The sequence below is a fragment of the Saimiri boliviensis genome, chromosome 4 (assembly GCF_048565385.1).
Source record: "Saimiri boliviensis isolate mSaiBol1 chromosome 4, mSaiBol1.pri, whole genome shotgun sequence".
Classification (NCBI taxonomy): Eukaryota; Metazoa; Chordata; class Mammalia; order Primates; family Cebidae; genus Saimiri; species Saimiri boliviensis.
The window spans coordinates 64,677,589-64,699,568 of record NC_133452.1 but is presented as its reverse complement, the minus strand read 5'-3'; the positions used below and the strand labels follow the sequence as shown (position 1 = coordinate 64,699,568).

Genomic DNA, 21,980 nt, shown 5'->3' with positions numbered 1-21,980 from the left:
AGAATTAAATAATGCAAATAAAGAACATCATTACAATAATTATAATAATCATAATTGTAATCATAAATTAGCAAACATTTATTAAGCACCTATAAGCCAGGTACTTTTCGAAGCACTTCACAATGCATTACCACATACAACCCTCACAACACTATGAGAAAAAGGGACTTTTGTCCCCATTTTACCAAAGAGAAAAATACACTAAAAGCATTTATACTAATGCTCTAATACTCAATATCTAGAACACTCAATAAATAGATATTGTTCTGTCATTCACAACAATGTTAAAATTATTGTCAATAACTATTTAAAAGAAAACTTATTGCCCACTATAAGATATTAAACTATGTCCTTTATCTGTGAAATGTGAACCAAAGAATAAAAACAAATGTAAATCTTTTCAAGCAATTAAGTTGACCATTAAAAGGTACAAACTGCTACCGTCAAAAGCTAACACAGTATCTCTGACAACACACACACACACACATACACACACACACACACGTGTGTATATATACATATATATATATATATATATGTATATATACACAGAAGCCTACATAGCCAAATGACACATTTTTGTATGTAAACTTTCTAGAGTACCTGCATTTCCATAAATAATTCACAAAATAGGACTGATTATATAGAGCTCCTCTTAATAGCATTTGTACAGCAAAACAAAACATTTCTCCCTCTAACCACTGGCCACCTGAAAACCACTAACAGAAGTCAATCCCTTAGCAGAGGTAGTTGTTCTTTTTAACTTTCTAAAGAAGGACAATCTCCAAGTTCCAGAAAACTTCCAAGTACAGTAGAATACAAAGTACTTCTTTTTCCTCTCATGTGAGAGTAAGTTGCCAATATAATGTCCAGTCCCCCATAAACATTCAGGTGTTTATTTCCTACAAACAAGGGAATTCTCCTCCATAACCAGATATCAAAACAAGAAATTAACTCTGATAACGTTACTACATGTAATCCTTAGACCGCATTTCGAGTCTTGCCAATTTTCCAATAATGTCCTTTTATTGCAAAATGATTCATGAACTGACTTTGTTTTGTCCTGTCTCCTTCACTCTGGAACATTGCTTCAATGTTTTCTTAATTTTAATGACCTTGATAGTTTTAAAGACTGCAGGTCAGTTAATTTTGTGCAAAGTCCCTCAACTGTATTTAGTCTGGTGACTCCTCATGATTAGATTTAAGGTGTGCATACTTGGCAGGAATATCACAGAAGTGACGCCATGGCATCCTCAGAGCATCCTATCAGCTGGCACATTGCTATGTCTGCTTTCATCGCTGCCAAGCTTCTCTACTGGAAGACCCCTTTTTTCTTTGTAATTATTCTGTTGCGAGATAACTTGAGACTGTGTAAACAACCCATCCTTCATCAAACTTTCCATTTATTAATCAATTTTTTTCTGTACAGATTCATAGGTTCCTATTTATAACTATGTTGCCATCATTATTTATTTTCATGTTCAAATTCTTCCAAATTTGGTAGTGGGAGTCCATTCAAGCTGTCCTCTGAGTCACGTTAACATAAACCTATCATTTGTTGAACGCTTTCTTACTTTCTCACACAATGTTTCAGGCTTATTTTATACCTTCCCTGATCTAGTCCTGGAATTGGCCATTTCTCCAAGGAGCCCTGGTTCATTGAGAATGGCACTGAGAGATGAAGAGCTAGGTGCCAGGTTTGCTATATGTATCTATGTAGATTTAAAACTAAATTCAAACTGATAACTCCAATTCAAATACAACAGCACAAGGTTCCTTTCTAGTTTCCTCCATTTTGTAACTCCTTTCGCCAACAACAAGAAATCAGAATCTTACACTTGCTTATTTGATCGACCTGCAATCCCAAATGAAGTTAGACTCTCATACTTGCTTATTTGATCTACAAACCCACTCCTTTGATATGTAACCAATCTCCAGTCGCTGACATGGCTCCTCTACTGTATAGATGCCCTCCACCCCACTGGGGCTCCATCAGACAGCACTGATCAGCTGCCACCACCCCCAACATGGACATCCTTATGCCACTCCAGCCCACGTAAGTCACACTGGGAACCTCTTCTACTCGGACACCCTTCTTACCACACCCAAACTCCAAAACCCCACATTAGGCCACCAGTACACATGCAGACACCCTCCTCATCCTGGTCAGGAAACAAAATCCACCTCTCTGGGTCAATAAGGTGGATACCTAATACAGATGCTTTTTGACTAAATTGTTCAGGAAGGGGAAAGGAATAGAAAGTAAAAAGTACAGACAGTATTAGGTTGGTGCAAAACTAATTGCAGGTTTTGCCATTTTAATTAATTTGACAATTTTAATTTGGCAATCAAAAGTAATTGTCAAAAACCACAATTACTTTTACACCAACCTAAAACAGCAGACTATCTCTCAAAAACTAAAATCTTCTTTCACCTATTCTCTCATTTACCCAGAACAGTATCACATACCATAGGTTAACAAACTGAAGTTGGCCAGGTGTGAATTTGGCTCACGCCCATAATTCCAACACTTTGAGAGGCTAAGGCGGGTGGATCGCTTGAGCTCAGGAGTTCAAGGCCAGCCTGGGCAATATGGCAAAATACCGTCTCTACAAAAATTAGCCAGGTGTGGTGGTGTGCACCTGTAGTCCCAGCTACTTTCAAAGCTGATCTGGGAGGACTGCTTCAGCCAGGAGGCAAAGGTTACAATTAGTTGAGATCATACCACTGCACTCCAGCCTGAGTGACAGGTGAGAGAGACCCTGTCTCAAAAAAAAAAAAAAAAAAAAAAAAAAAAAAAAAGGCCAGGTGCAGTGGCTCACACCTGTAATCTCACTACTTTGGGAGGCCAAGGAGTTCAAGACCAGCCTGGCCAACATGGTGAAACCCTGTCTCTGCTAAAAATACAAAAATTAGCTGGGAGTGGTGGTGCACGCCTGTAGTCCCAGCTGCTCAGGAGGCTGAGGCAGGAGAATCACTTGAACCTTGAAGATGGAGGTTGCAGTGAGCCAAGATAGCACCACTGCACTCCAGCTTGGGCAACAGAGCAAGACCCTATCTCAAAAAAAAAAAAAAAAAAAAAAAGAGAGAGAGAGAGAAAGAAATTGAACTTGAGAACCCAGACAGTCTTTTAAATTCTGGTTCTCCCATTTAGTGGCTGAATGGCTTAAGTTACTCAACCACTTCAGCTTAGATAAAAAGAATAGCCATCTTCCATGACAGTTAAGAAAATAATTCATGGAAGCAAATATATAGTGCCTGACCTAAAATTAGCATTCAGTTGAGTTATTACTACTGCCTTCTCTTGTACATTATCTTTATTAAAGATGTCAAAAGAGCCCTCTGCATAGTTATGTATGATTTTATCAAAATTAGTTCACAGCTTAACTTCTGAAAAGATAAATGTCCCTAAGGACATTAAAAACCACGTATATATTTATTATGACTACTAACCAAACCTTTGCCTATAGTCTATCCTACATATCTGGTAAATTATTTTCTAAAATTTTGCCAGAATTATGCCATTCTCCTAAAGCAAGTGTATCAGTGGCTCCTAACAGCCTAGCAAACAAGGAAAATTCTTCAATCTGGAAATCAAGGCTCACCATCGGGTATATGACCCCAGTCTACCCTTCCAGAACTCTATATTGCTCCTATCTACACAAAATTTCTGCTGCAACTACTGCAGTTTTATATACTTTCTGTTTACATGCCCCAGCCCACATGTTGGCTAGAATGTTCTCCCTCTTTGTTTATTCCCATCAAAATGCTGCATATTTTTTCAAGCTTTCTCAAGGTAACTTAAAATCTGCCTTCTCTGAAATTTCCCAACTACAGATGCCAGAGCCAGTTCTTCCTCCCTTAAACTCCTAAAGAACCAGGTAATATTGTAGTTACTATTTTATAGATATGTTTATTATATCTACAGCTAGACTGAATTAGAACCCTCTTGGAGAAAGGGAGTAAGTTTTCTATCTCTAAAACAACTACCATTTATTGAGCATATATCACAGTCATTCTTGACAATAGTTCTATGAGGCTGCTGTCATTATCTCTATTTTGTAGATGAAGCAAACAAGGCTTCAAGGATGTTAGGAAATGTGCCCAAAGTTCACAGCTGGTAAGGAGCAAACCAAGCTTTCCTCCAGCTACCTTCACATAACATGAGATATACGGAATGAACAGGTACAAATCTGGAAGGAGAAAGGTGGTCAGGTCAAATAATTTTGGAGGATTAACAAAGCTAAATCACTCTTTTTACTAAAGGGCTTCTCAAAGCCTTTTAACATGCTGCCAATGTGATGTACAAATTTCCAAAGCGTATATGTTATGTAATTTCCCAAATCTATTTGGGACTAAAATCATTTTTCAAGAAAACAATCAGCCTTATAGGACTAAGGAATTTCATTAAACTCCTTTCAGGAAATGTGGCAATGTGTTCTGCCGTTTTTGTAGAGACCTCTGCACATAGTAGGCACTCAATACATATTTCTTGAAGAAAACTTACTCCTCATAGTAAAGTAACATGCAATCATTCCTCTTATAACAGAATTTCTGAAGTGTAATAATTATTCCACTAAACAATATTAGAATTTTATAAATTAATTTTATTAGATAGAAAAGAAAAGATGAAGAAAAATTTCTACCTGCGCTTTTATGATATGCATGAATCTTGACATCAACTCAGGACATTCAAGGAGAAAGTGAAAGTGGTCAAATATAATTTTGGGGTTTCTAAAAGAAAAATGTATTTTGTTTAAATGGACAGAGGAATAAGTAACATTAAGTGAAATGCAAATTCAGATACACTGATACTGAAACAAAAGAAAAACACATAATAATCCACATTTATTAAAGTTTCATTTGTAATGGAGTATATTTTGAATAGTAAGAGAAATAACATTTTTTCTGTTTAGAAGAAACTGTAGGTAAAGAGAGGAAAGACTACCAGGGTAGTCCACAAACCCCAGAAAGCTTACCTATTAACAAAGCATTTTAAAACTTCATCATGTTTGCAGACAAATTCAATGAAACGAGGTGAAGTCATTCTGTCGGGGGTAAAAATCCATCAGAATACACAGGCTAAAGTTCGTGATATAATATAGCAAATTTGATAAATATATATTGAATTGGACTGGCTTCTAAACCAAAGAGAATCTGGGTTTGGATCTTTTTTCTAAGTTTAGAAAACTGAGGCATGCCTAGCCAATTTGTAAAATGATTCTAACTTCTCATCAGTAGACGATAGCAAAAAGTGACTTTTAAAATCTTGAAATTTGGTACATTTCTGCTCTACACATTTTGAATACACAGTTAAGAGATTCTATACAAGATGACATTCATAATTCTTATGATATAAATCAATAATATATATGACTTGTTTAAAATTTAAATATTCCCTACTAGATCTAGATTAGTATATCTTAAAATGAGAAGAAAATAGAACTTTAAGTCAACAAATTATTATTTGTTGTTTCTGAAATTACAAAAATCTCACTGCTTTTCATCATCTATCAGAGGAAAAAAAAAAAAAAAAAAAGGCAAAACTTTCTTACCCTGGAGGCATCTGACAAGAACAGCACATGTAAAAAGCTTGAATGACAGCACTTAGCCGGTTAGCTGTCATAGAAATAACATCCTGACAATCTGCACTGGCTTCCTGTTTCCCTGCAAGAGCATCTGGTTTAGATTCCCTTGTGCCAGTAGACAGATTTTCATAGCTCCCAGGTCCTGGAGGTTCAAATGGAGGAATAGAAGCAGCATCTTGATCTTGGCCTTTTTGTTTCAGTAAAATAGAAGTGATCTCTGTTGAGTCTCTTTTGTTTTTCATCAATTCTGTAGCTATTAAAACGAGCCATTCATCTAATGAGTGCCAAAGCAATTCCAGCGGCTGAAACAAAAGTGTTTTTTAAACATCATTCTTAAACTACAGGATAAAACACACACACACACACACACACACACACACACCCTCCTATCTAGACAAATATTATAAAAGACAAAATTTACTCTAGTTATTTCTATCTTCCCAAGTTAATGTGATGGTAATGCCTAAAGGTAAGTAACAATATTACATGAATGCTATATAAATACCATAGATAAATGACAATTTCTTCATTTATGGCAATAATTTAGTTTGTATGTATGTGTTCCTTGGAATAAAAAGAAAAAACTAAATCCAACAAAAAATTCACAAGCAATCTTTCTTCTTTTAATTTTCACGTTTTGTTTTAAAAGCACACATTACCATTATACATAATCATTCTTAACATTTACTGTATTAATATGATCAATCTTAACAACTTTCAATTAAACAAAACTTTTTTCAATTAAAAACTGAGAATCCCTAAATATATATAATCACTCTTAATATTTTCTGTATTCATATAATCAGTGTCAAAAAACTTTCAATTAAACAAATATTTTTTTTCAGTTAAAAAATGAGAATCCTGGCCAGGTGCGGTGGCTCACACCTGTAATCCCAGCACTTTGAGAGGCTGAAGCAGGCAGATCATGAGGTCAGAAGGTTAAGACCATCCTGGCCAACATGATGAAACCCTGTCTCCACTAAAATAAAAAAAATAAGAAATAAATTAGCCAGGCATGGTGGTGTGGGCCTGTAGTTCCAGCTAATCAGGAGGCTAAGGCAGGGAAATCGCTTGAACCCACAAGGCGAAGGTTACGGTGAGCAGAGACTGTGCCACTGCACTCTAGCCTGGAGACAACGTGAGACTCCGTCTCAAAGAAAAAAAAAAAAAGAAAGAGAATCCCTAAAGAAACTAATGAACAGGTTAGTTTACTGTACTCCTTTCTTTACATATAACTCCTAGAATCTTGATAACGTTTGACAAGAAATTATAAAATGTGGCAAATTTGTGTATATATACACACATATATACATACATTTACACACACAATCCATCTCTAATAACTACTGTTTTTTAAAAACAAGAAATATAATTACCAAAATTCTATTAAAATACTGACTAGTAGGTTGGGGGTAGTGGTTCATGCCTGTAATCCCAGCAGTTGGGAGGCTGAGGTGGGTAGATCACTTGGGGTCAGGAGTTTGAGACCAGGCTGGCCAACATGATGAAATCCCATTTCTACTAAAAATACAAAAAATTAGCCAGGTGTGGTGGCACACATCTATAACTCCAGCTATTCAGGAGGCTGAGGCAGGTGGATCACTTGAACCTGGGAGGCGGAGGCTACAGTGGGCCAAGATCACACCACTGCACTCCAGCCTTGGTGACAGGGTGAGACTCCATTTCCAAAAAAAAAAATTCTGAGTAGCAAATTCTTAATTCCAAGTAAAGATTAACAGCTTTAAAAGAAAAAGAGATAGAATAAGCTATTTCCTATTATTATTATTCTAGCTGGGTACAGTGGCATGCACTTGTAGTCCCAGTTACTTGGGAGGTTGAAGTGGGAGGACTGCTTGAACCTCAGGGGTCAAGGCTACAGTGAGCCGTGATCTTGCCACTGAACTTCAGCCTGGGCCAAAGAGTATGACACTGTCTACACTGCCCCCAACCACCCCTCACCCACCAAAATAAAAGACCTGCTAGGATATTTTTAATACCAAATAAAGATTAATAGTTTACGAGTGGTATAGTGGTTAAACAATCCCTTCATCCTATACTATTTTAAATATTCTTATTGAGATGATGAGATATCTTTCTGCAAATAAATACAAAAGTTAATCTCACTTTTTGAATCTTATATGATTATAGAATGCTACAAACTAGACCATGTGCGACAGAAAGACTCACCTTTAAAATATTTCAAGGAAAGAAATAATCTTTCTTTTAAAGACCACTATGGAAGGAGATTATAAAACCCTATTTGGAACCTTAGAAAATGTTTGAATAACCATTATCTAACAAATACCTTCACTGTCATTTTTAGCCTTTCTTCAGATTTCTGTAACATTCCCTTTTTGAAAATATATTACTTACTAAATTTGCAAATAATTAAATCACCCAGGCCTTCATTTACACATTAAACCAAAAGACAGAAAACACAGCAAAACAAACAAAACCACCACTACTATAATCAACAAAAACATAGTTCACTCACTCAACCAGTAGTATGCACTAGGCAGGCAGGTAAGTACAATGTTTCCTTTTTTAAAAGAAACTATACCCTCCTTTGAAGTTTGAAGTAAGCATCTCTCTCAGCCACAATAATGGTACTTCCAAACTCACAAGGGCTGACAGATTTGGGGTCGCTGAACTGCTTTAAGAAGGGGAAGAAGTACCAGCTGCCATAAATTCTGACAGATACCTTCACTGCAAATTCTAATCATGATCCATGAAACTATAATTTCTCTTTATGAGCAAAACACTGAACCTGCTGTAGAAGATGAAAAGAACTTATGTCAGCAAAACTATTTAGCTTTATATCAGAAAATGAACTTCTGAAATGGAAAGAACAGGTGGTGATATAAAACTGCTTGAAACAAAAAGAAAAAAGAGTAATTGGCCTCTAAATAGAGAAAAGATAAAACCTAGAAAATCAACACACTGAAAGGAGGTAAGGCCTAAGGCAAGAAATGACACAGCTGATCATGCAGATGAGCACTGAGTCTCAACCAACAGCAATCCTATTTTCAAATACTGACAATGTGTAAAAAATCAAAGGCAAATTTTGAGTGGTGCAGAAATAACACCAAGGAAAAAAAACATGGTATGTGTAAAAATGACATTAAAAGTATCAAAAAGCCAGAGTTTTTAATAAAGAAACACAGCAAAGAATTAGAAGAATGAGAAAAAAAAAATAAGTAGTAAAACCACATTGGGCCTTTTTTCAGTTTTCTCTCTTTTCTCACCTTTTATTTCTTCAATCATACATGCACTAAAACTAAATCCCAACCTTGCGGTGAGTTTACCTAGGGTTTTTCTATTTGAAGATCTGCTCAGAAAATTCATTCTTCAATCACGAAGAAAGAATCCTATGAAAATAGCTTTAATTTCTAACTGTGGTAGCAGCCACCAACAAAAAGGATTCAAATACATTTTAAAATTAAAAATAAACCACTGCATACTATATCTATAATGCTTTCTATATTCATAATCAAATACATTAAATAAGAAATACCATACATACCAATTATTACTGAACAATGAGTCCATTACTATTGAAAATATTAGCAGGTTTCTTGGTACTGAGAAAATACTGCTTCATTCATTATTATTGAGTGATCCTTACCAAAGAATTATATTGTACAATGATATGACAATCATAAATGATTTATAAGCATTCTAAGTCATATTTTGAAACAATAATATACAATCTCAAACTTACTGAAATATTTTTAAAATTTCAAGCTGCTGAAATGAGGAATAAATCTGGCAGAAAAGTTTTACTACCTTATGTTCATTAACAGTACCTTGATAGCCTGTTAGTCTGGCTATTCTTAACTTATGATAATGTCAAATGCCACAACCCACAAGATAAGGTCTTAAAGTTAAAAGTTTCACAGTATTTCTTGGTTACCAAATTTTCCAAATTGTAAGTCTATGTAACCATTAATAGTCACAGCCTACTATTCACAATAAAAGAACACAGCAAGACTCAGGAAGCCTAAATTGTCTTCCCCATGTTCACTGTGCTTCGAAAATAAAAATGACCTTCTCCTTCAAATGCTCCAAAGTTCCCAAGGCACTAGATAAAAATCTCTTAATGCTCAAAGAATGGCTATGTGTTAAGACTAACTTAAAGAACTTCTAAAATAAATCAGAAAACTAATAACAGGATGTTAAACAATTTCACCTACTAAAAACATATGGCCTATAAACCCAACTCATTCTTAATGGAAAACCCATTAGTTAATTTGAACAATAAAGTAGCATTAGAGTACCTTGTTAATGAAATGGAAATTAGGGATCAATTGCTACCTCAGACAAAATCTGGTAAGAATTAAAAGGGTATTTCCAGTCTAACATCACAGCAACTCAGTAAATAGCAAAGATTTTTACAACTTGAGTCACCCCACAATGAACAGGAGACCTGACTCGCATGGATGACAATGTATAGTTTCTATTTTTATCCTTGTAAATGGAAGGGCAGATCATTTTGCCAATCCCCAAAGATTCCATGTTTAATTCATAAAACTGGATGAAAAGAGACTAGTAAATTCTTTAAGAGTTAAAACTTATTAATGTGTTTAAAAACTAGCTGAGTTTTGCAATTAGTGTTTTACCAAAATGAAAGTTCAAAATTTAAGAGAAAATAAGTGATGAGAAGAAATTGTAGTTGTGAATGCTGTAGAAAGTACTACCTTAAAAAAATGAAACAAAGATACTAAAAGTATTTAGATATTACATATATCATAGATGTATGACAAAACATAAAGTCTGGATTCTATTTTTTAAGCATAAGCTAAAAAGGAGAAACAGAGATAACCTCTTCTCCTCTGTTATGTCTGTACTGACTGTGTAGGTAGAAAACTAACATTCAAACCTAAACACCTATAGAGAAGCTACTTAACATATACTTTCTGATATTTGCTAATAGCAGATTCAAATTTTAACCAAAAATATCAGACAAACTGAATATAATCTAACTCAATTTGAATAATGGTGACCACTTCTATGCCTGATTTGATTTTATATTCATCATTACAGGTCAGTAGAAAGGATGAGTCAAAGTCAAATCATGGGTAGATTCCCTCCCAATCAGAGTGAGCCATGCCAGAACACATTAAAAACAACTTTGTGTGATACGAATGTTTGAGCAGTAAAGCTCGCTTAAAACAGTACTGACAAAAAAAAGTAGGTCAATAACATAGATCAAAATTTTACAAAGACAGTTAAGTTGTCACTCCTAAGTTCAAGGAAGTGGTATGTGAAAAGCCACAGGAATTACAATAATGCCTAACTTCATTCTTCCAGGAGGTGGCACAATAAGAAAAAAAGAAAAAAAAAAATGCACACACACAGGCATACATATATGGCTGAAAACTTTCCTTCCTAGACTGATTTTTTTTTAAAGAGAATAAAACAGATGGACAGACATTTATACATACTTTTCTAAAAGACTACCGTAAAGTATTAATCTATAGGGTCAAAGTTCTTGCAAACTGTGCATTTTGACCTTTCTGCAAAAATTCTCCATGTAAGAAATGAATCATTTAGTATAGAACATTAATTTAGCTTTGAATTTTACAGACAGCAAAGCTGTCAATCCTAACTAGTTTTCAAGGAAGTAGCACATAAAAACATTTATATCACTTTTTTGATAAATAACCTGTATTTTATACTCAAATCATTGTTTAAAGAAATATAATAAGTTGGTTGGGTGCAGTAGCTTACGCCTGTAATCCCAGCACTTTGGGAGGCAGAGGCAGGCAGACTGTTTGAGCCCAGGAGTTCGAGACCAGCCTGAGAAACACGGCAAAACCCGATCTCTACCAAAAAATATAAAAATTAGCCAGATATGGTGGCATGCACCTCTAGTCCCAGCTACTCAGGAGGTTGAGGTGAAAGCATCACCTGAGCCCTGGGAGGTTGAAGCTGCAGTGAACCATGATTATGCCACTGCACTCCAGCCTAAGCAACAGAGTGAGGCTCTGTTTCAAAAATAAATACATGAATAAATAAAAAACATGAAGTTATTAAATTACACATTTTTCTAAAATCTGTTATTTTAAAATGTCATCCAGAAAACAGTAACAAAAGCAATTATAGTCATATTCTTTGTTTACTTCATAAAATTATAATTTAGTATGAGTAGCAATACTCCCTTGGGTTTTACATGAACTCATTCTTCCAAGGACTTAATCCATATGTGCTTATACAGAAAGGCAGCTGAAGCAATACAAAATATTTTAAGAAAATAACTCAACAATTCTTCCTTGCAGTGATCTCAGAAACTGTTAGTAAATCCAGTAAATGAAAGTAACCTTACTTTAAAAACACATACACAGACACATACCTAACACACATATCATATTAAAATCTAAATTAAAACTTCATTGATTTCCTTCCTGATAAGAAATACATTTCTTTCAAAAGCATGCTGGCTGTATATTATATTAAAAACCTATAACTTAATAAAATTAAGTTTAAACATTAACTATCTCTACCCTTAGAATAAAACATTAATGAAATAAAAAAGTTTATCTGTAAGAAAAATACAGAAAGCTCACCAACTTGCTGTTAGACAGAGAAGAGAAAGGTATGCCTAATTTTAAAGGTGGTATGGCTATAAAACAAACTTACATCCTGATTGATGAATGCATGCTTTGACAAATTCATCTCTTTTACGTCTGTCTTCCTAAGAATGTCATCTACGTTTCTCACCTTGAACACCTGGCTTCTTGGGGTTTTATTCCCATTGTAGCCCATATCAATTCCATTACTGGGGGAGGATGGACCAATTCGAAAGACGTGACAAAATATTCTCACAATCCTTAACAGGCTCTTCATTTGAGCATCATAATTGCTAGATAGGCTGAAAATAAAAATTAAAATATGAGATTAGATGGAGTAAAACAAATTACATCTTAAAACGCTTATTTTAAAACATTTTCATCCCACTGACCATCTGTTTCATATTATAATATAGTTGGAGTAAAATTCCTTTCCTATCATGATAGGAGACAGAATGGTTTAACAAGAAGTTACATTATTTGAATTGCATATAAATGAATTACTATTTTTTAAGCACCCAAAATATAACCAACGATCAAAACTTAAAATATGAAGAAAATCACTCCTTTAGAATAGTTGGTTTCCTGTGGCAACAACTTCAAGGCAACCCCTAAACTTTTACTTTCGAAAGTGTATCTGTAAATTAAATTTATTCTTTAGAACTCTGATTATATTTCAGAGAAGCAAAGGTATAAATCATCATATTATTAGGCCAACCCACAACTGTTTTAACAAAGAGGCTTAAACTAAACTGTCTGCCACTATATCCCTAATCCCATATCCCCTTCCCACCTCAGAATAGTAACCAATTGTTCACATATAGAACATTCACAAATTGAATAATTTTAAACTTGCTGTCTACTTTAGGTTTGTTCTCTATATAATGAATGGGCTGTCTTAAGGCTCTACATACAGGTAGGAAATATACCCCTACCATGAAAAAAGAAAAGACTAAAATTAATTAACACTAAATCATATTAAATGTAACAAACTCACTTTTTAATCAGAAAGCCCTAAGAATCCCACAGTACCTTGGGATTGGTCATCATCATGAATACCAATCATTATCCTTCCACGGAACAACTGTAGGAGCTAGGCTAAATTTGTATTGAATTTTATTTTTGTTGGTTGATGGTGGTTTTATTTTGATATCTCTAACATCAGTTATCTTATATAACAAATGTTGGAGCAAAGTAAAGAGTTGCATAAACTTCTGGGCAGAATGGCAGAAGCTTCTGCCCTTTTTTAAAATTTAATTATCAAAAGCTACTGTCCCTTCTCTTATATATTTTACTCAGTTCACTGAAATCTTCCTTTATGATATTTATAGGTATTAATATTTTAAAAAATAGTAAGATGATAATGACAAATGTCTACTTTAAAGTATTTGTTTAATAAATGTCAAATGAGAGGGTATTTTCAATCCGGGTGACATGAATCAAAATTTCTTGACATTTTCACTTTAATATTCATGCTATTTTATCATTGTGAGACTCATAAAATTGTTTTAAAAGTCAATAAAAATTAGCTGTCAGCTACCAGTGTTCACAAATTATCAATAGCTATTGCTGTCCATACAGCTATAAGACATTAGCAAAGCCTTTTTTGCTTCAGGAATTTTGAATCAAATGTGTACAGAGTGATTAATTTAGCTTGCACTGATTTTTACACATCTGTCTTTATGAAATAGTGATTCTAATTGTATATCATATGGAACTAACAAAATTAAAACGTAGTTTGTAACCATCTCCTTCTTTTACAGTGTTGCAGCTTTTGGAAAAGTTAAATACGATGACTCTCAAATTCTGTAAGAGAGGTGTGAATTTGATTTTCTTCTGCAAAATTACCACATATACAAATATTTGTTTTAAATATCTGATCTAGGAAATACATCAGGAGTTATCTTACTTTAAGGTAAAAAGTATTTTCTTAAACCATGGAATCTAATATTATTAATTATAAATATAGTCTAACAATTTTATATTACTTTACTCAATTGAAACTTCTTCCAAGCTGAATCACTGCTGTAAAAAATATCATTTCCTCAACTTTTCAACCAGTGAAGTGTCTCTTTCGTATTATATAAAAAGACTGTAAAATCTAAACCTCATACACCCTTCTCCAGTTGATCATAAAATAATCATTTGTTCCAACGTTAACATGTTTTAACAGAAAAGTTTAAAAATTAATTTCCTAACTCAAACCCCTATCACTATAAAATCCTCACCTTTGGTTTATTTGGGTATCTTCTTAGTGTCTTACTTAGCATATTGCTATGATTTTTGTGTTCATTTCCACATCATTAACTACCTTTACTTTCAATCATAAATATACAGAAAGGAAGATAAATCTTTCAATATAAATATAACATTATGTGCAAAAGTCTCAGTAATGTTTATTATCTTTAGCAAATATCCCTGAAATCAGTTAGATAACAGGCTACCAATTTTTCAAGAAGTATGCTGGATAACACCTTAGTTGTCACTAATTACATATATTTGAATCAGTTACTTTCTTAATGAAAATTTCTGTTAAAACAAAGGTCAAAATTACTTCACATAGTGGGTTAATAAACATAAAATGATTCACAAATAAATGAACAAAACTGAGATACTCTAAAAAATATCATTAAACATAAATTAGCAAGGGGAAACAATCTGCATTTGAAATCATCTTAAGACATAACCTTTTTGGGGAATGCTGGGAAGATGGCCGCCTAAGAACAGCGCAGGACTTCAGCTCCCAGTGAAAGTGCAGAGGGTGAGTGGACGCCGCATTTCCAGACGAACTCTTATTGCCCACAGACCAGGAGATACCCAGGCAGAGGGGACGCCAGCGTCGCAGTCCCAGCCGGTGCGGCTGTTTTGGCCCCCGCGGGGCTGATTCCGCCCGCACAGCTGCTGTGACCACGCCCTGTTGCTGCGGTTCTCCGTACAAAAGCCACTGGTCTGGGAGCCCTCTTAGCTGGCGAGCAGAGCCCTGAGACGGCAGAGTTGCCCATTCATCTGAAATAGCGAGTCAGGCCAGGAGATTCCTAGGCAAAAAATCCGCCAGGAGCCGGCGCCGCAGTTCGAGCCGACTCAGTGAGTCGCAGCACGGGAGATCCCCGCGCCTTTATAACAAGCGACTGGAACGCGGGGTCGTTCAACTTAAAAGAAAAGACTCTGAGTCAGGGAGCCAGGTGATCAGGCTCAGTTGGTCCCACCCCCCGACCCCCAACAACAACGAAAACAAAAACAGTAATTGGAAACACTCTGGGTTGAGCCCTTCAAACCAAGCACAGCTGAACCGGGACGGTCCGGCTCGGTGGGGGAGGGGCTTCCGCCATTACTGAGACTCTCCACCGCTAAGGAGGCAACCCGCCGTTGCCGAGGCAACCTGCCACAACAGAGAGAGTCCGCCATAACAGAGGCGGGGCCACCGTTGCCGAGACAGTTCTAACTATGCCCATATAAACAGGACTGCAGGGAAGAGCTCAGGGCAGCTGGGCGGAGCCCACAGCAGCTCAGCAAAGCCCCTGCGGGGAGGCAGTGGCTAGGCGTGCTGCTAGCTGGGCGGGTCCGACCTGAAAGAAAAATCAAAAAAGGCAGTAGTGCAACGGAAACGCATAAAGCTCCAACTCCCTGGGACAGAGCACCTGGGAACAAAAAGTGCTTTATGAGTTCAGCTGCAGCAGACCTAAACATACCTGCCCAGCAGCTCTGAACGAACAACGGAGCTCACAACTCAGGACTTAAGCCCCAATAAAAGATAGACTGTCTCCTCAAGTAGCTCCCTGACTCCCATAGATCCAAAGACTCACCTCATAAAGGAGAGAACGGACTGACAGTAGGCGAGCATCCTTCTGGGACAAAGATAGCAGAAGAGGAAACTGGCAGCAACCCTTACTGTTCTGCAGCTGCTGCAGGTGATCCACAGGCAAGCAGGGCCTGGAGAGGACCTCAGCAGTCCTACAGCAGAGGGGCCAGACTGTTAGAAGGAAAGCTTAAAAAAAAAAAAAAAGTAACTTCAGCATCCACGAACTAGAAGCTCACTCAGAGACCCAATCTGAAAGACAGTAATTACAAAGACAACAGGTGGATAAACCCACAAAAATGGGAAGAAACCAGCGCAAAAAGGATGAAAACTCCCGAAACCAGAACACCTCTCCTCCTAAAAGGGATCAAAACTCCTCACCAGCAAGGGAACCAGACCGGATGGAGAAGGAGGGTGATGAAATGACAGAATCAGACTTCCGAAGGTGGGTAGTAAGAAACTACAGTGAGTTAAAAGAACATGTTCTAACCCAATGCAAAGAAAATAGGAACCTTGAAAAAAGATTGGACGAAATGCTAACGAGAATGGACAGCATAGAGAGGAATATAAGTGAATTGATGGAGCTGAAAAACACAACACAAGAACTTCGTGAAGCATGCATGCACAAGCTTCAACAGCTGAATTGACCAAGCAGAAGAAAGGATATCAGAGGTCGAAGATCAACTCAATGAAATAAAAAGAGAAGGCAAGAACAGAGAAAAAAGCGCAAAAAGGAATGAACAAAATCTTCAAGAAATGTGGGACTATGTGAAAAGACCTAATCTACGTCTGATAGGTGTACCTGAATGTGATAAAGAGAATGAATCCAAGCTGGAAAATACTCTTCAGGATATTATCCAGGAAAACTTCCCCAACCTAGCAAGGCAGACCAATATTCAAATCCAGGAAATACAGAGACCACCACAAAGATATTCCTCAAGAAGAGCAACCCCAAGGCACATAATCCTCAGATTCACCAGGGTTGAAATGAAAGAGAAAATGCTAAGGGCAGCCAGAGAGAAAGGTCAGGTTACCCACAAAGGGAAGCCCATTAGACTCACAGCAGATCTCTCAGCAGAAACCCTACAAGTCAGAAGAGATTGGGGGCCAATATTCAACATCGTTAAAGAAAAGAACTTTCAACCCAGAATCTCCTATCCAGCCAAACTCAGCTTCATAAGTGAAGGAAAAATAAAATCCTTTGTGAACAAGCAAGCACTCAGAGATTTCATCACCACCAAACCTGCTCTACAAGAACTCCTGAAAAAGGTTCTACACATATAAAGGAACAACCAGTACCAGCCACACCAAAAACGCACCAAATGGTAAAAGAGCATCAACACAATCAAGAAGCTGCATCAACTAACCAACAAAACAGCCAGGTAGCATCAAAATGACAGTATCAAATTCACACATAACAGTACTATCCCTAAATGTCAATGGACTAAATGCCCCAATAAAAAGACACAGACTGGCAAATTGGATAAAAAGCCAAAACCCATCAGTGTGCTGTATCCAGGAAACCCATCTTACATGCAAGCATACACAAAGGTTCAAAATAAACGGATGGAGGAAGATCTACCAAGCAAATGGAGAGCAAAAAAAAGCAGGAGTTGCAATTCTCATCTCTGATAAAATAGACTTTAAAGCAACAAAGATCAAAAGAGACAAAGAAGGACATTACATAATGGTAAAAGGACCACTGCAACAAGAAGAGCTAACGATCCTAAATATATACGCACCCAATACAGGAGCACCCAGATACATAAGGGAAGTTCTTAATGACTTACAAAGAGACTTAGACTCCCACACAATAATAGTGGGAGACTTTAACACCCCATTGTCAATATTAGACAGATCAACCAGACAGAAAATCAACAAGGATATCCAGGACCTGAACTCAGACCTGGAACAAGCAAACCTAATAGACATTTACAGAACTCTCCACCCCAAATCCACAGAATATACATTCTTCTCAGCACCACATCACACCTACTCTAAAACTGACCACATAATTGGCAATAAATCACTCCTCAGCAAATGCAAAAGAACAGAAATCATAACAGTCTCTCAGACCACAGTGCAATCGAGTTAGAACTCAGAATGCAGAAACTAACTCAGAACTGCACAGCTTCATGGAAACTGAACAACTTGCTCTTGAATGTTGACTGGATAAACAATGAAATGAAGGCAGAAATAAAGATGTTCTTCGAAACCAATGAGAACGAAGACACAACATACCAGAATCTCTGGGACACATTTAAAGCAGTCTCTAGAGGAAAATATATAGCAATGAGTGCCCACATGAGAAGAAAGGAGAGATCTAAAATTGACACCCTATCATCAAAATTGAAAGAGCTAGAGAAGCAAGATCAAAAAAACTGAAAACCTAGCAGAAGACAGGAAATAACTAAGATCAGAGCAGAACTGAAGGAAATAGAGACACAAAAAACTCTTCAAAAAATCAATAAATCCAGGAGCTGGTTTTTTGAAAAGATCAACAAAATAGACAGACCACTAGCCAGATTAATTAAAAAAAAAAAAAAGAGAGAATATCCAAATTGATCCAATAAAAAATGATAAAGGGGATATCACCACAGATTCCGCAGAAATCCAAACCATCTTCAGAGATTACTACAAGCAACTCTATGCACATAAACTAGTAAACCTGGAAGAAATGGATAAATTCCTGGACACCTGCATCCTCCCAAGCCTAAACCTGGAAGAAGCCGAAACCCTGAATAGACCAATAGCATGGTCTGAAGTCGAGGCAGCAATAAAGAGCCTACCACCCAAAAAAAGCCCAGGTGCAGATGGGTTCACAGCCGAATTCTACCAGACATACAAAGAGGAGCTGATACCATTCCTTCTGAAACTATTCCAGACAATCCAAAATGAGGGAATCCTTCCCAAATCATTTTACGAGACAAATGTCATCCTGATACCAAAACCCGGCAGAGACTCAACAAGAAAAGAAAATTTCAGGCCAATATCCATGATGAACACAGATGTAAAAATCTTCAATAAAATACTAGCAAACCGATTGCAACAGCATATCAAAAAGCTCATCCACCATGATCAAGTAGGATTCATCCCGGGGATGCAAGGCTGGTTCAAAATACGCAAGGTCCATAAACGTAATTCACCACATAAACAGAACCAAAGACAAAAACCACATGATTATCTCGATTGATGCAGAGAAGGCTTTTCACAAAATTCAACAACCCTTTATGCTAAAAACCCTCAATAAACTAGGTATTGACGGAACGTATCTCAAAACAATAAAAGCTATTTACGACAAACCAACAGCCAATATCATACTGAATGGGCAAAAACTGGAAGCATTCCCTTTGAAATCTGGTACTAGACAAGGATGCCCTCTCTCACCACTCCTATTCAATATAGTACTGGAAGTTCTAGCCAGAGCAATCAGGCAAGGAAAAGAAATAAAGGGTATCCAAATTGGAAAGGAGAAAATCAAATTGTCTCTATTTGCAGATGACATGACTGTATATCTGGAAGACCCTATCATCTCAACCCAAAATCTCCTGAAACTGATAAACAACTTCAGCAAAGTCTCAGGATACAAAATCAACGTGCAAAAATCACAAGCATTCCTATACACCAGTAATAGACTTAAAGAGAGCCAAATCAAGAACGAACTGCCATTCACAATTGCTACAAAGAGAATAAAATACCTAGGAATACAACTAACAAGGAACGTAAAGGACCTCTTCAAGGAGAACTACAAGCCATTGCTCAACGAAATAAGAAAGGATACAAACAGATGGAGAAACATTCCATGTTCATGGCTAGGAAGAATCAACATCATGAAAATGGCCATACTGCCCAAAGTAATTTACAGATTCAACGCTATTCCCATCAAGCTACCAATGACCTTCTTCACAGAACTGGAAAAAAACACCTTAAACTTCATATGGAACCAAAAGAGAGCCCGCATAGCCAAGTCAATTCTAAGCAGAAAGAACAAAGCAGGAGGCATCACACTACCGGACTTCAAACTATACTACAAGGCTACAGTAATCAAAACAGCATGGTACTGGTACCAAAACAGAGATATAGACCAATGGAACAGAACAGAGGCCTCACAGGAAATACAACATACCCACAACCATCTGATCTTCGACAAACCTGACAAAAACAAGCAATGGGGAAAGGACTCCCTGTTTAATAAATGGTGTTGGGAAAACTGGCTAGCCATGTGCAGAAAGCAGAAACAGGACCCCTTCCTGACACCTTACACCAAAATTAACTCCAGATGGATTAAAGACTTAAACATCAGACCTAATACCATAAAAACCCTAGAAGAAAATCTAGGCAAAACCATTCAGGACATAGGTGTAGGCAAGGACTTCATGATCAAAACGCCAAAAGCAATGGCAACAAAAGCCAAAATAGACAAATGGGACCTAATCAAACTCCACAGCTTCTGCACGGCGGCAAAAGAAACAGTCAGTAGAGTGAATCGGCAACCAACAGAATGGGAAAAAATTTTTGCAGTCTACCCATCTGACAAAGGGCTGATATCCAGAATTTACAAAGAACTAAAGCAGATCTACAAGAAAAAAACAAACAAGCCCATTCAAAAATGGGCAAAGGATATGAACAGATACTTTACAAAAGAAGACATACAGGAGGCCAACAAACGTATGAAAAAATGCTCATCATCACTGGTCATCAGAGAAATGCAAATCAAGACCACATTGAGATACCATCTCACACCAGTTAGAATGGCGATCATTAAAATATCTGGAAACAACAGATGCTGGAGAGGATGTGGAGAAATAGGAACACTTTTACACTGTTGGTGGGAATGTAAATTAATTCAACCACTGTGGAAGACAGTGTGGCGATTCCTCAAGGACCTAAAAATAGAAATCCCATTGGACCCAGCAATCCCATTACTGGGTATATATCCAAAGGATTATAAATCATTCTACTACAAGGACACGTGCACACGAATGTTCATTGCAGCACTGTTTACAATAGCAAAGACCTCGAACTAACCCAAATGCCCAATGATGATAGACTGGATAGGGAAAATGTGGTACACATACACCATGGAATATTACGCAGCCATCAAAAACGATGAATTCACGTCCTTTGTAGGGACATGGATGAACCTGGAAACCATTATTCTCAGCAAACTGACACAAGAGCAGAAAATCAAACACTGTATATTCTCACTCATAGGCGGGTGTTGAACAATGAGAACACATGGACACAGGGAGGGGAGCACTACACACTGGGGTCCAGTGGGGGGAAATGGGGGAGGGACGGGGGGGTGGGGAGGTGGGAAGAGATAGCATGGGGAGAAATGACAGATACAGGTGAGGGGACGGAAGGCAGCAAACCACACTGCCATGTGTGTACCTATGCAACAATCTTGCATGTTCTTCACATGTACCCCAAAACCTAAAATGCAATTAAAAAAAAAAAAAGACATAACCTTTTTAACAGTACAATAAATTCTAACTGATAACCAATACTCACTACCAATCCCAACAATGAGATATTTACAGGCCAAAAATGGCCAAATAGCAGATTCTATAAAGCATTTGGAACATAGCATTGTAAGTGGTGAGACAGTACAGTTAAGCAGAGTAATTTTTTTTTGTTTGTTTTTTGAGATGGAGTCTCACTCTGCAGTGGCCCAATCTCGGCCCACTGCAACCTCCAACTCCCTGGTTCAAGTGATTCTCCTGCCTCAGCCTCTTGAGTAGCTGGGATTACAGGCATGTGCCATCACGACCAGCTAATTTTTGTACTGTTAGTTGAGATGGGGTTTCACCATGTTGGCCAGGATGGTCTCAATCTCCTCATCTCATGATCCTCCCTCCTCAGCCTCCCAAAGTGCTGGGACTACAGGCGTGAGCCACCATGCCTAGTCAGCAATTTTTAAAAAACTCCTATTGTTGGCCAGGCACAGTGGCTCATGCCTATAATCCCAGCACTTTGGGAGGCCGAGGCGAGTGGATCATGAAGTCAGGAAATCAAGACCATCCT

The 21,980-nt window shown here is 37.1% G+C and overlaps 1 protein-coding gene across 6 annotated transcripts in view; it reads right to left on the bottom strand.

Annotated features, from left to right (window-relative positions):
- Positions 1-21,980, bottom strand: part of HACE1 (HECT domain and ankyrin repeat containing E3 ubiquitin protein ligase 1) — a 115,800-nt gene that overhangs the window by 31,780 nt on the left and 62,040 nt on the right. For all 6 annotated transcript variants that reach the window (XM_039467453.2, XM_074397664.1, XM_074397665.1 and 3 more), the window contains 4 exons: positions 12,309-12,459; positions 5,556-5,890; positions 4,980-5,048; positions 4,647-4,734 (listed from right to left, as the gene is read on the bottom strand). In XM_039467453.2, coding sequence (XP_039323387.1) covers positions 4,647-4,734; positions 4,980-5,048; positions 5,556-5,890; positions 12,309-12,459 — 643 coding nt within the window. The remainder of the gene's footprint in view (positions 1-4,646; positions 4,735-4,979; positions 5,049-5,555; positions 5,891-12,308; positions 12,460-21,980) is intronic.